Source organism: Bubalus kerabau, chromosome 13 (assembly GCF_029407905.1).
Source record: "Bubalus kerabau isolate K-KA32 ecotype Philippines breed swamp buffalo chromosome 13, PCC_UOA_SB_1v2, whole genome shotgun sequence".
NCBI lineage: Eukaryota > Metazoa > Chordata > Mammalia > Artiodactyla > Bovidae > Bubalus > Bubalus kerabau.
The window spans coordinates 43,423,750-43,437,620 of NC_073636.1; the positions used below are offsets into that span (position 1 = coordinate 43,423,750).

Genomic DNA, 13,871 nt, shown 5'->3' on the forward strand with positions numbered 1-13,871 from the left:
CACATACTTTCAGACCAGAGGATTGTACTTACATGTACATTATGATTTTTATGGGGGAAAGAGAGGGGAGAAAGAAACAGAAAAATAATTAAACCAGTAAATCTTTTGGTTCTTTTGTTTTTTTTTTTTTAATTTTTTGGCTGCTCCACGTTCAGGATCTTAGTTCCCCAACCAGGGGTTGAACCGGTGCCCCCTGCAGTGGAAGCATGGAGTCTTAACCCCTGAACCTCCAGGGGAGTCCTAAACTGGTAGATCTGAAGGGAAGTCCATTGTTGACCAAAGTTTGGGCCTGATGGTGCCCGAGGTGGTGTGAGGACTTAACCTGACAGAGATAGCCGAGGAGAGAGCTGGCCTCCCCCTCCGAGGGGGAGTGTCCCGGGCAGGACTTATCTCCTGGTGTTTTGTTTTCAGGACGCTGATTGTTACTGTTTGCTTCTATTTGTAGTGAGGAAAGTTGGTTTTCCACTTATAATCATGGCCTTTAAAATACATTTACTGAGTGCAGAATGTGTGGAGTAAAGAACAGCAGGTAGTGAATGGTACAAAAAAACCAGAGAATTGTGATGGTGGTTCTAAATGACCCGGCCTCTGGAGATATCCATATGCCCAAGCCTTTCATTGTCCTGAAGACTGGCGGAGGCCCCAGGAGAGGTGGGCTTGACCAGAGTCCCAGGAGGGAAAGATGGGGCATTAGTGCCCTGGAGAACGAGAGAGACCGGGGGTAGAAACAGTGATGATGTAGGAGAAAAGGTCAGAAACTCCCCCAGTGGGATGGCTGAGGCAGGGGCGGGAACAGCTGAGGGCAGAGGACCCTGGACCTCGCCCCTCTGCAGGGGCAGGCTCTGTTGCCCTGGGGAGGGCCCCAGCATGGTTACCGCCTGCTCCGTCCTCAAGCACCGGGGGAGCTCGGGACTCAAGCCAGAGGCCAATATCTGGCCACAGCCACAGGGGGACCCTTTAAAAACACAGCTTCCGAAACTTCTGATTCTTTGCAAAGTTTTTCAAAAACTTTTGGAGGTCTAAAAACTTCTGTTTTTGCTCATCTGCACAAGCACCGTGAACCACTTTCTGCCTCGTGACCTGTAGGTTTCCACCCAACTCTGAGGACAAGTCTATCCTCCGCTGTAAAGTCAAGAGATTGAGTAAGAGTGGGCTGTTCAAGTTCAGCTTGTGGGCCTGGGCCAGTGGGACGCAGGATTTAGGGGCAGAGGGCGGCAGGCCTCAGGCTACAGTCCATGTTTGTGACCTACTCCCCTGTTTGCTGCCCTGGGAGAGTGGCCTTGGTTTCTCTCCCTGAGGTTTATTTTTTGCTCCCTCTACTTTGGTCCAAGCCCCAGGACATGAAAAGGGAGAACAACCCTGCCTGAACTCTACCTCCCTAAAGGTGAGGGGCTGGGGTATTCACAGGGTAAGGACGCAGCGTGGTCTGAGGTGTGGGGAGAAGGGAAAGGTGATGGGAAATAAAAGGTGAGTTTCACTGTTCTGAGCAGGCCTTGACTAAGCTGTGGGTTTTCCATAGGACACTTGTTCAGTAGATGGAGCAGTTAGCAGCTTCTGAAGGTAGCCTTTTGGGCCCTGATGTCTCAAAGGTCACCAGGCGGACACTCGTGCGTGCCCAGTGGGAGGCTTGGTGGTCCCAATCAGCCTGAACCAGACACAACTGACTCCAGATTCTTAGAAAACAACTTGGGCAAACATCTTATTGTTTGTGCTCAGTGATGTGTGGAGGACACGCAAGCCTTTTGTGACGGCAGTGAAAGCAAGCTTGATAAATGAGGACAGGTACAGGTGTATTGGATTTAACAATTTCCTTTGGTTTCAAAACCTTAGTAAACATGAGTGTGTGTATGCTAATTCTCTTCAGTTGTGTCTGACTGCGACTCCATGGACTGTAGCCCACCAGGCTCCACTGTCCATGGGATTCTGCAGGCAAGAACACTGGAGTGGGTTGCCATGCCCTCTTCCAGGGGATCCTCCCAACTTAGGGAGTGAACCCGCACCTCTTACATCTCCAGCGCTGGCAGGCAGGTTCTTTACCACCAGTGCCACCTGTGAGGCCCTAATTTCAGTTTCTCCAGGAGCAAAGTAGCTAGTAGCTAGTTCTGGCCCAGTGTCTTTGATAAGGTTGCCAGTGGCTGGGACGTCCCTGGTGGTCCAGTGGCTAAGACTCCATGCTCCCAATGCAAGAGGGCCTGGGTTCAATCCCCAGTCAGGGAACTAGATCCCACATGCCAAGACCCAGTGCAGCAAAATAAATAAAAATTTAAAAAGAAGATGGTGGCTGAGGTTACAGCATCTGAAGGCTTGGCTTGGGGCTCAAGGTTTCCTCCCCTGCTCAGGGGCCCCCTCACGCTCTGGGCAAGCTGGTGCTGACTGTGGGCGTGAGGACTCAGTTCCTCTGCCTGGGGGCCTGTCCACACACCAGCGTGAGTGTCCTTACAGCCTGGTGTCTGGCTCCCTCCAGGACCGAGCACGGCAGAGCGGCTTCAGAGTCATGAGCTGTCAGCTCCATCTTATTCTGTTGGTCATGCAGGCCAGAGCTGAGGCACTCCAGGAGGGGGCGGGGGAAGGTCTGAACTCCAGGATGGTGGCTCATGGCAGGCCTGGCTGCCATAGGGCCCTCACAGCACTGAGGGTCTGCATGGGCCAGCTTCCGTCTGGTACCTTGACTCTCTCTAAGGCTGAGTCGAGATATTGTGGCTTTTCTGGTTCATTCAGCAGATATGTCTGAGCACTTTTTCTGTGTCAGGAGAACTGGTGGTAAGGACGCAAAGGACAGTAACCTTACAGACAGTAGAGAAGGTGATACTGACGGTGGGAAGTGCTCAGTGTTGCGGGGGCAGCAACAGATCCCTGGGGGGACTAGTGGGGGTATGGGTCAATGGGGCCTTGGAGGCGCAGCCTGGAACAGGTGAGGCCTGGCTGGGTCTGAGGGATTGAACCAAGGATTAGTTAAACCCATCGCACCTGCCTTTACTCATCAAGGTGCTTTTAATTGTTGCTGCAGACGTCTGGCTCATCCTCCAGGCTGCAAGGCGCCTAAGCAATAAATAAGACGCTTGCTCCGGTTGTTTTCCAGAAAGCTGGAGTCAGCTGTGTCTAGTTCAGCCGAGCAAGAGTCAGCGGTGTCCAGTTTGAGCTGAGCTGGTTGAGACTGGCTGGGACCACTGACCTTTCAACTGAGTGTGCGAACATGCAGAGGCCTGTTGCTGAGCTATGTCTGCACAAAGCGACGACCGGGGCACCCTTTTCCATCACCTTTCCCCACGGTCCCCGTGTCTCAGACGACCTGCTTCTTCAGTCTTCATCCCATAAACACATAAGCCCCTTGCCTGAGGGGAACTGGATTTGGGGTTTGTTTTCCCATCTCCTTGCTTGGTGGCCCTGCTGATGGACCCTCTCTTTGCTGCAGACTTTGGTGTCTCTGTTTTGGGTTGCTGTACATCTAGGTAAAGAGGAGCTTGGTTGAAGATGGGTAGGAGGGAGAGGGAGGGGGAAAGAGGGGGAGGGGGAATGTGTGGAAGTAGAGGGAGGAGAAGGAGGGAAGAGGGGGAATGGAGAGGGAGGGGGAGGAAGGGAGGGGAGGAGGAAGGAGGGGAGGGAAAAAGGGAGGAGGGAGGGAAAGGGGAAGGGGAGGGAGGAGAAGGAGGAAAGGGGGAGGGGGAAGGGGAAAGAGGGAGGGAGGGGGAAGGGAAAGAGGGAGGGGAGAGGGGGGAGGGGGAAGTGTGGAAGTGGAGGGAGGACAAAGAGGGAAGAGGGAGATGGGGGAGGAGGAAGGAGGAAAGAGGGAGGGGGATGGGGAAAGAGGGAGGGAGGAGAAGGGGAGGGGGAAGGGGAGAGTGGAAAGGGGAGGGGGAAGAGGAGAGGGGGAGGGAAAGAGGGAGGGAGGAGCACTCTCCCAGGTCGGGGAGCCTGCCTGGCTGCTCAGGGTGCGGGGCATTGCAGGTCAGGGTGTTACTTTCCATGGCTCTGACTGAAGAACCTCATTCTGCACCCTTTGGACCCATGCTGATCAGCAGGCAGATGCCAGCATCTGCCCTTGCTAGTCTGTTCCTGCAACAAAGAAAGTGACTGGAAAGTTGGGAGCTCCTGCCCTGGAGGACCTGGCTGTGTTAGCGCTGGAGCATGGCTGCTGAAATAGTTTCCACTTGTGGGAAAGATCGCCTACACGCCCCTACCCCGCAGGCACGCAGCACGTCACGTTCCAGGGACTCTGCCCAGTCACTTAGATGCTGTCCCGAAGTGTGTACTGACATGCCTGTGGGTCTCTTTCCCTTGTTTTGGAAAAGCACGCTGCCCGCTAGGATCAGCCACATGGAGGTCTGAGAGGACTTGCCTGACCCGGGCCTACTGTGCCCCCAAAGCTGTGCTGCTCCCTGTGAGATGCGGGCACCTCTGATGCTATGAAAAAGTCATCGCTGGCTATTCACTGACCCCTGTGGTTTGTGAGGTTTGTCCCATGTGGGCTTCATGCCCTCTTGTCTTAGGCCGCACGTTCCTTTGGGCAGAGACTCTGGGCAGCCCCCTCCTGTCCTGAGGCTCAGCTGGGCCCTGAAAACACGGTGGTGGAGTGGTAAGAAAGCAGGGGTGAGGGCACCCCCAACTCTGCAGAGTCAACCTTGGGGGTGTCTTCTGCCCATCTGCTTCCTGCCCCTCCCCCAGTCATCACAGCTTCCATGTCTTTCTCTGGCAGGTGGGTGAGAAGCTGAGGGCTGAGCATCACACCTGGAGATGGAGCCTGGTGGGAAGACGAGCTCATGTTGGCAAAGCTGCATGCTGGCAGATAACAGCCTCTTTTCCAGCCCTGGGGCGGTTTCCAGCTTCTCCAGTCACGTTCAACCCACAGCTGTAGCCTGAGAAGCCAGAGGGGCGAGAGCTACTCCAACCATGGGGGGAGGCCTGCTGCTTCCTGATCCCATCATAGAGCCCCACTGGGGAGGGGCCAGAGTGGGAGCCCTGCTACGGTCCTCCATCCTCGAGCACAGAGAAGATGGGAGAGAGGCAGGGGTCTCTGCCCGGGGCTGGTCCACCCCAGCTCAGCTGAAACACAGGCGTCTCCAGCCCAGACTCCATGGGGGTGGACAGAAGGCAGTTTTGGGCCCCTCCCACCCAGACTGTGGGGCAGGCCCAGGATGCATGCCTGTCTTAGATACTGGCCCTTCAGGAGTGGCTGCCCTGGGTGGGTTGGGGCTGGGATAAGCCTGAGGCCTGGTCTCTGGGTCACTGTGTTGGGTACCTGCTGGCCATGTTTGTAGAGCATGCACACTGTTACTTGTGTTCTGATCTCTGCAGACTGTCCTTGAAGGATGTGTGCTCCTGGGTCTGGGTAATTTTTTTTCTTTCTCTTAAAAGATAAGACTTCTAAGAGCAGCTTTAGGTTCACAGCTAAACTAGGTGGAAAGTGTGACATTTCAATATTCCTCCTCCCTCACACCCGTGGCTTCCCCGTCATCATCTCCACCGGTTGGTACTTGTGTTACAACTGATGACCCCACATGGACATGTCATTATGACCCAGAGTCCACAGTTGACATCAGGGGTCACTGTAGGTGGTGTGTGTCCTGTGGGTTTGGCCGAACAAATAATGACACGTATATTATACATCAATACAGTATCATACAGAGAAGTTTCACTGCCTTAAAAACTCTGTTTTCCACCTGTTCATCCCTCCCTCGCCACAATCCCTCAAAATCAGACCTTTTTATCCTTGGCATATCTTGCCTTTTCCGTGACATCAAACTAGTTGCAATCATATAGCGTGTAGCCTTTGTTTCCTCCATGTCTTCATGACTTGACAGCTCGCTTATTTTAGCATGTAATAATATTCCCATCTGGATGCCCTGTAGTTCATTTATCCATCACCTACTGAAGGACACCTTGGTTGTTTTCAAGTTTTGGCAATTATGAATAAAGTCACTGTGAAAAAGCACCCATGTGCAAGTTTTTGTATGGACATGAGCGTCTTAAGAGGCAGGGAGGTGGTTTACTGTCTGGTCCTTGCTGGAAGCTTCCCTTGTAGCTCAGTTGGTAAAGAATCTGCCTGCCAATGCAGGAGACCAGTGTTTGATCCCTGGGTTGGGAAGATTCCCTGGAGAAGGAAATGGCAACCCATTCCAGTATTCTTGCCTGGAGAATCCCATGGACAGAGAAGCCTGGCAGGCTACATTCCATGGAGTCACAACAGTTGGACACGGCTTAGTGACTAAACCACCTTTCTGGAAGGTTTCAGGGTCGGGCTGCGTGGAGAAGCTTCCCTGGGGGACCTGGAAACACCTGGTTTCTCACTGGCTTAGCTCCAGGGGGAACCCATGTCCGTGTGTCTGGGAAAGAGGGCAGGCGAAGGAAGCCACTGATGGAGAGGGAAAGGAAAGGCAAACAGGGGAAGAAAAAGAGAGGAAAAGGCTGTGTGGATTAAACCAGAATCCAGATTTTTCTGATTCTGTTGCCAAACGGTAACATAGGACATGGATGTCGAGTTGTTGAGGCAGGTTTGTGTGTCTCTGAGAGGGCAGAGAGTAGACCATCTGTATTTGATGAACATTCTGCCTTTATTATGAAAAGTGAAGCCTGGGGGTTCAGAGGGGGTTAAGAGATTAAGGACTTGGATACAATCCTGGAATTTCATTCTTTTTAACTTTAGCATTTTTAATGAAAAATTTCAAACATCTCTTCAAGAGATATGCAGAGTATAAATTCTCATGATGCCTCATCTTGCTTCAGCAATTCTCAACTTATGTGGTTTCCTTTTTATCCCTAACTATGCTCTTGCCGTATAATTTTGAAGGAAATCTCAGACCTCATGTGATTTTTATCCATAAGGATTTCAGTATGTCTCTCTAGGGACACTGCAATCATAGTACTTCTGTCAAAGAAAATATAACCATATCTTGTGCACTTTATCCAGTCAATTCTGGATATTTTGGATTGTCTTATTTAAAAAACCATTTGCTCGATTTAGGATCCAAACAAGTCCATACATACATCACAATGGTTTGATATATCTCTTAGGTGTAGGATTCCTCCATCTTTCTCTTTGAATTAATTTTACTTTGCTGAATGAACTCATTTGTCTTAACTTCTTGCAGATTGAACTCAGGCTGACTTTCCTGGCAAGACTGCTTAGGTGGTGGGTGGGCGCCTTGTCTGGAGGTATGGTGGTCTTTATTAATGGTTGACATCTAGATCCATCAGGTCATGAGGGCTTACAAAACGGTGCTATTCTATCCTGCCTTCTTCACTGATTAGCTGGGCCACTGCTCTAAAGAAAACATTCCCTTCCTCAGCTATTTAGTTACCCTGAGATATGGTTTGTGGAGGAAAGGGCAGAATAAATGATTATCAGTTTTCAAAGGAGTTGGGTTTCCTGAGATACTCCAAAGGGCGTTTAAAAAGTGGTGTTTTCTTCTTATGGAATCACTTTGCAGCTCTGGGTTTAAATACTCATTATCTTAGTGAACGTGTCCATTGTCTCAAAGCCTCATGATACATAGGACTATGGACACTGGATCTGAGGAAACAACTGTACCTGGTAAGTCCGAAGACTTGCGGTTCGTTCTGGAATTCCTCACTTATGCAGGCAAAACTCCAAGCCCTTCTGATCTGGGAAGGCCTCTGATCTAGGATTGAGGGAGATTTTCTTTTCTAGGATACTCCTCTCATGGGAACTGGCTTCACTGGACAAAGGGATGCGATTCTTTCTAGAGTGTTCTTTAACACTGATTAAGAAAAGCCCAAGTTTGCAGGATGTTATCAGCTACTTTTACCTCCAGGTTGTGTAACCCTAACAGACAATACCACCCATCCACCAGTGAGTGTCTCCTCGAGGGACTGGCAGTTCTGATGAGGAAGAGAACCAGAGAGATGCCCACGCGCGTCTGCATCAGTCACCAAGACTGAATCATGGCGGCCCAGGCCAGGCATCTGTTGATGGTTGTAAAATGAACTCAGTCACATTAGCGTTAGGCGTATGTACAGAAAACCGAGCACTGTGCCAGGTGTGTGCGTTCGCTCAAGCACTAAGCATACAGGAGAGCTAAGTCAGCTCAAGAGGGACCCAAATCAGCCAAAGAGGCGCCAGTCTTAATCGATTCAAAGGCGACTTGGTGACACTGGTGCCCCACTGGCTGACCATTCGGCCCGTACCTCCCCTCCCACCTGTGTGCACACAACCAGACCGAGCCCTGGGTTCAGAAAGACCACTCTTTGCTCAAAACAACACACACAGTGTTTTGAGTATTCTGCTTGTATATATTTAACTTAGATTCTGTGAAGAGTTTAAAGGCAAACTGAGAAGCAGGTTAAGTAGATATATGTCAGTACTACCTACATACCTGCTGGATCAGTGATGACTAAGAGCTGACTTGTGGAATTCTCTGTATCAGAATTACTGGGGGGAGTGTTGACAAATATAAATTAGGACCCCTGTACCCCACCCCCCCTCCCACTGATTCAGTGAAACAGGTGTGGAATTGGGGGAGGGGAGCTGGGGGTGAGGCCCGGTTATCTTCATTTTTTTTCAAAGTACCCCTCATGACTCATGCCCAAACAGGCTTGAGAACTACTGGAATAATCAGAGATTTTCAAATACAGATGCAATTTCTGAAGGGTGTTCATTCTACACAATTACTCAGTTTCTGGGTCTTATTTCTTCCCTAGAGTGATCCCAGGAAAGCTATATAGTTTCCAATAAAACATCTTCTGATTAAGAACATAGGAACTATCATTGTTTCTACAACTTAGGAAGCTTATCAAGGTAACTCTGGAAGAAACTGTATTTTACAACATTTCTAGGAACGATTAGAAATCTTGCCAATTTCCGATCACAACCACTGGTGTAATCTACACTATTAGGTTTGAATTTGCAGAGGCAGAAACCTGAGTTACCTAAATTAAAATCTGAAATTAGATTAATGAAGGACCTTTGTTAATAGCTTGACTACTGTATCCAGAAAGTGGCCAGGTGTTCAGCTGTCTTCAATTCAACTGCTGTTTCTGATTAGAGTGTGTTCTAATTGTTTAATAAGATTCAAAAAACTTGACCTAATCTTTCTCTTTTTGATGCATTTTGAAGGCATATTTGTGACCTTCTAAAACCTCTGTGAAGCTTGTCATCACCTCCTTGGCTGTAGCAGCATGTTCTGGCAGAGGTCCAGCAAACATCCACCAGTCAGGAAACCTTTAGGTGATTATGGGTGTGACTTTTTTTTTTAATTGTATAATTCATTTATACAGAGAAATCATTTGGAATTAATTATTTACAGTCTTTTTCAGTTTTCATTTCCACTGGCCGGATACAGTTCACATAACAGTCCACGTTTACTGGAACAGTCACCATGACAAATCTTCCACGACATGGGTTTTCAGTCCTCCCCCATCCAAGACAATTACATTTGAACAGAAACATTTCAGAGTAAAACACTCACCGGTCTCTTTTCCCCTCTTACGAATAAATCTGCCAGAATGGATCTAGATCTAATATGGTCAAATTTTCAACACATTTCCTTTTCTTTTCAAACCCCTTATTTGCAAGTACTGTAAATCAAGGCAAACACCATTCACATCCCCCAAGCCTTCTACGACTTACTACATACTCTCGACTTCAGCTTTTACTATCTCTTCTCAGAAATGTCTGACACAATCAGACATTTTTACTTTAAGACAAAACTACACTCTTTTTCCCTCTGTTTTTTTAAAAAAATACTTATTACCAGTCAATTGCCTTCCCTCTTGCTTTTCAGAGAATATTAACTTTCCATGAAATCCTTAAGATGGTTTCCTTTCAGTAGTTCAGAACACACTGAGTCATTTCATGTGTGTCCACCACTCTGAAACACTACACTTTAAAAATCGCAATTTTCTTAATTGGCTCAAAAACAGTATGGCTTGATTTCACTTGGTAAAGTTAATATGATTTAAAAACATACACACACACACACATTTTTAATCAAAGGAGAAAAATACTTTAAAGACGTGCCAATTTGAAAAGGGATCAAAGTAAAAAAAAAGGAAATACTAAAAACTACTTTACAATAAAAAAAATTAAATAATCGGCAGGTTAAATCAATGAAAAATGAGGAATGTAGAGTGAAAAACAAACTAATAAAAAGCATTCCAGTTGGCAAAATGGAAAACCGATTAAGTTTGGTTTGTTTTCCAAGAACTTATGTTTCAATGTAAATTTTGAAATATTACAAATATTCCAAGTAGATTTAGATGCCAATGTTACAATTTCAAATTTTGCATGCAAAGTTCATCAAAGAAACACTGGTAAAATCCTGGTATTTGTAAAATTTTAAGTTTTGGCAAATATTGTAAATATCACAATTGGTATTAAAAAGTCATGATGAATGCAGAATGAAAATACCTGTTAAGTATTTCATTTGATTAAAAATACCAGGTTTGCATGTTCTAAATGATCTGAGAAGAAAAAACAAACAAACTGCAGTTTAACAGTAATCTGTATATGTATCTTTAGCTGCCATTAAAAAAAATAAAAGAACAACAACCAAAACCAACCAACCACACAGAAGACATGAGACAGGTACTGAGTAATGCTGCCTTGCTCACAGGACAGAAAGAAAAACTGTACAACGTCATAAATAAAGTCTCTCCTAGCTGTTGCCCAGAGCTTCCTTTATACCAGGGTCTCCTTCCTCTTGCCACCGACCTGGGCTCTGTCCCTGGCTTTGCGGAGGCTGGTGTGGGCTCGGGGTGCTTTCATGCCCGTCGTGTGGTCTGCTGTGTGCACCGGGGCGCCACACTCAGCAGCGTCTCCATCAGCTTTGCCCTGAGTCATGCTAGAGGCCATGGATGCCCGTCTCTGGGCCCTGGCGTTGCTGGTGGTGGTGGGGTTCTCCCTGCATTCCTGGTGGAGCTCCGAGGGGCCGGTGGCCTGCTGGAAAGGGGCGATGGCGCTGCGGATGCAGCTGAACCACTGCTGCTTGTGGAACACGTCGTTGGCTTGGAGAGTGTGGGACTGGCCCAGACAGGGGTCTTGGAAGCGAACTCGGAAGATGTTTTTAGCTAGAAAAATAAACATTGACAAAAGGAAATAGACTTAGAAAGCTATTCCTAGATGTGGTCAGACTACATGAGTATGGGTGCTGGTCTCCCCACAGCAGACATCTAGGAGGCAGTGCCCTATGTATCATGTATGTATGAGGCAGTGCCCATGTATATCAGGTACACATGCGGGAGTCAGAGCACCACAGCACCTGACGACTCAGCGAGTGGACCAGCTCGGGATGACATAACCCATTTCATGTTTAGTGTGTTGTCTGGGGACAGATTCTTAATTATTAAAGCTGAAATCATTTAGGTTCTGAGCTTATGATCATTGAAACCATTTTAAAGTGTGACTGGTACCTTTATCTGAGTTGCCAAAAGCCCCTCGGAAGGACCCTCCCATCCTCACGTCTCCATCCTGCAGGTCTTCCAAGACCAGCTCCTGGACGGGGATGGGCTGCCGGTAAACCTGGTAGGAGTGACGCTCGTTTCGAGTAACAGGCCGAGTCAACACCAAGATGTCTTGAAACAGGAAAATGTGCAGTTTCTGGAGAAGCAAGAAACAAATACTTCTTAAATATAGAACTTTGTGACTTTAAGTGAGTGAAATCCATTGTTAAAAAAATGTGACTGGATCTTAATTTTATCAAATTCATTTACTAAGATCTCCTTACAAATGACTTCATAAAGATGGCGCTTTAAAAGCAATGCACATTCTCCTTGGAAAGCTTTTCTCACTGTAGACTATATACAACTTTTCTGTCCATGTGTAACATTAGATCAGCAGCAGCCGAGCAAACGCCACGCACCACAAAGACCTGTCGGTGGCGACGTGACTGGAAATGCCAGGACTGTACACTACAGTCTTCTAACAGGGCAAGAACTTAAAAATGTAAGCTGGTAAAAATGTTAATGGTTCTGTTTTGTCTAAACAGAGACAAACCTAAGCTTTTATAGAACAATGAAGCCTTATAAGAGAAATCAGAGATGTAAGATTTAACTCTTTCCAAACAGAACCTCAACTTATGAATTGGGCTTCTGAAAAGCACATGATGAAATAAAAAAACCATTCCACGTGTATACTTAGTTTCAGCAGGTACCTTTGTAACTAAGATTGAAAAAAGAAGTCTGCTCTCATTCTATCTGCTGTCAAAGTTTGTTTCATAGTGCTAAAAACTTCCACTACTATAAACTCTTCAAAAAATTATTCTGAAGGATATGCTTTTTTATTAAGCATCATAAAACTAGCAATTTATTTAGAAACGAACCCCTAGCCAAACAAGTTGACTTATGCTTCAAAACTAAAAAATAAATTATTACTGATTCTCCACCAAGACATTTAAGTCACTCTGTAATGACAGAAACCAACTATTTGCTTTATCAAAGCTGATAACATAAAATCCAGTTACTTTCAGTATGTGATGAGTTTATTTTATAAACCTGCTTCATAATTCATGTGGAAAAAACTAAACAATGGGAAGAGGGCAGGAACTGCTCACTTCACATAAGTGTTAAATGCACTTACATGTCCGTTTTTATTTTTCAGTTCCCCATGGCAGAGCAACACTTTGCTTGCTTCAATTCTAGGGTCCTTCTGCTTTTCCTCCAGATACTCCAGCTTGTCAATGTAATATTGGCATTCTGATTCACCTTTCTTCACGTTGATATCAGAGAGAACTCCTTGTATTATTAGTATCTAAAAAATTATATATATACAAAAAAATCAATGGTGCATTTTCAGCATATTAATTTATCCCTGTTTTCCTACAGGATTAAAATGATAAAATTTTACAACTTGAAGGGACCCCAGGAATCAGATAATTCAGTCAGTCCCTTCATTTTACAGTGTCAGCCACACTGGTGATTTGCCTTAAGTCACACAGCTAGCTAATGAAAGATGTCAGATTAGAACCCAGTCTTCCGACTAAAACATAGATAAAACATCTGTTACACCTCTTTACTAGTGCATAGTGTGCTAACACACAAGAACTGAAAGTTCATGTACTCATTCAGCATACAGAAGCTGTGAGGGGATCACTGTGTATCTTTCTCAGGCAAGTTAACATGCAAACTGGCAAAGCATAGGAACCACTTCTTGGGTTACTTACAGCCTTCTCCAGGAGCTGAACATCCGGGTGATCTTTGGGAGTATGTCTAAGAATCTCTTTCAACAGTAAAGGGTATTTGACAAGGCGGCTTCGAGGAATATCGAGGAAGCTCCAGAGATCCAGTTTTCGGCTGAAGGGAGACTCCAGACACCGCTGGAGGAAGTCCTGGACTCTTGGGTCCTGTTTCTTCTGATCCAGAAGAGCCTTGGCTGCCAGCTGGTTACTGCAGTAGCCTTTGTAGGCATTCAAGCCCGGCAACTAAAAAGCAGTAAGAGAAATCAAAGAATAGTCCATTAGTGAGACTGCAACATGTCTAAGTTTCTAAGACATGAAAGTGAAAGTGAAGTCGCTCAGTCGCGTCCGACTCTTTGCAACCCCGTGGACTGTAGCATACCAGGCTCCTTTGTCCATGAAACTTAAGAGCTATTCGTGAAAGTTTTTAACAAGCTGTGAAGATTCTCCTGCAGGTGATAATGGGTGACTGTTCTCTCACTTGACTGTACGTGCAAAGGCTGTCTTTCATCACCGAACCTCAGCCATTCCTCCTAGAACAGGGCCTGGCATCGGCAGGCACTCAGATGTTAACTCAGAGAGTAAGACAGGTAATTAACAGATGTAATGTGGGAATTCTGTCCAAGGAGGAACATATACTTAAAACAAATGAAACAGTGTCATTCATGATATGTTTTTCTTAAACAGTGACTGTAACGTCTATGTACATTTGTTCAGTTTTAGTGCCCCATTTATCTGATTTTAGAA

The 13,871-nt window shown here is 46.5% G+C and overlaps 1 protein-coding gene, 1 long non-coding RNA gene and 1 other non-coding gene across 5 annotated transcripts in view; 2 read left to right on the forward strand and 1 right to left on the reverse strand.

Annotated features, from left to right (window-relative positions):
- Positions 1–905: 905 nt before the first annotated feature.
- On the forward strand, positions 906–6,273 carry LOC129624945 (uncharacterized). Of its 2 annotated transcripts, none has more exons than XR_008701205.1 (3): positions 906–2,760; positions 3,080–3,449; positions 4,694–6,273. It is a non-coding gene; the product is annotated as an uncharacterized LOC129624945 (long non-coding RNA). The 2 variants fall into 2 exon arrangements; XR_008701204.1 differs by having other exon boundaries at positions 909–2,426.
- Positions 2,144–2,217, forward strand: TRNAW-CCA (transfer RNA tryptophan (anticodon CCA)). Its single transcript has one exon. It is a non-coding gene; the product is annotated as a tRNA-Trp (tRNA).
- A 2,912-nt stretch (positions 6,274–9,185) lies between the features above and the next one.
- The window catches only part of NET1 (neuroepithelial cell transforming 1), a 35,890-nt gene continuing 31,204 nt past the window's right edge, over positions 9,186–13,871 (reverse strand). For both annotated transcript variants that reach the window (XM_055544154.1, XM_055544155.1), the window contains 4 exons: positions 13,113–13,370; positions 12,530–12,700; positions 11,365–11,551; positions 9,186–11,022 (listed from right to left, as the gene is read on the reverse strand). In XM_055544154.1, coding sequence (XP_055400129.1) covers positions 10,634–11,022; positions 11,365–11,551; positions 12,530–12,700; positions 13,113–13,370 — 1,005 coding nt within the window. In that variant the 3' untranslated portion in view covers positions 9,186–10,633. The remainder of the gene's footprint in view (positions 11,023–11,364; positions 11,552–12,529; positions 12,701–13,112; positions 13,371–13,871) is intronic.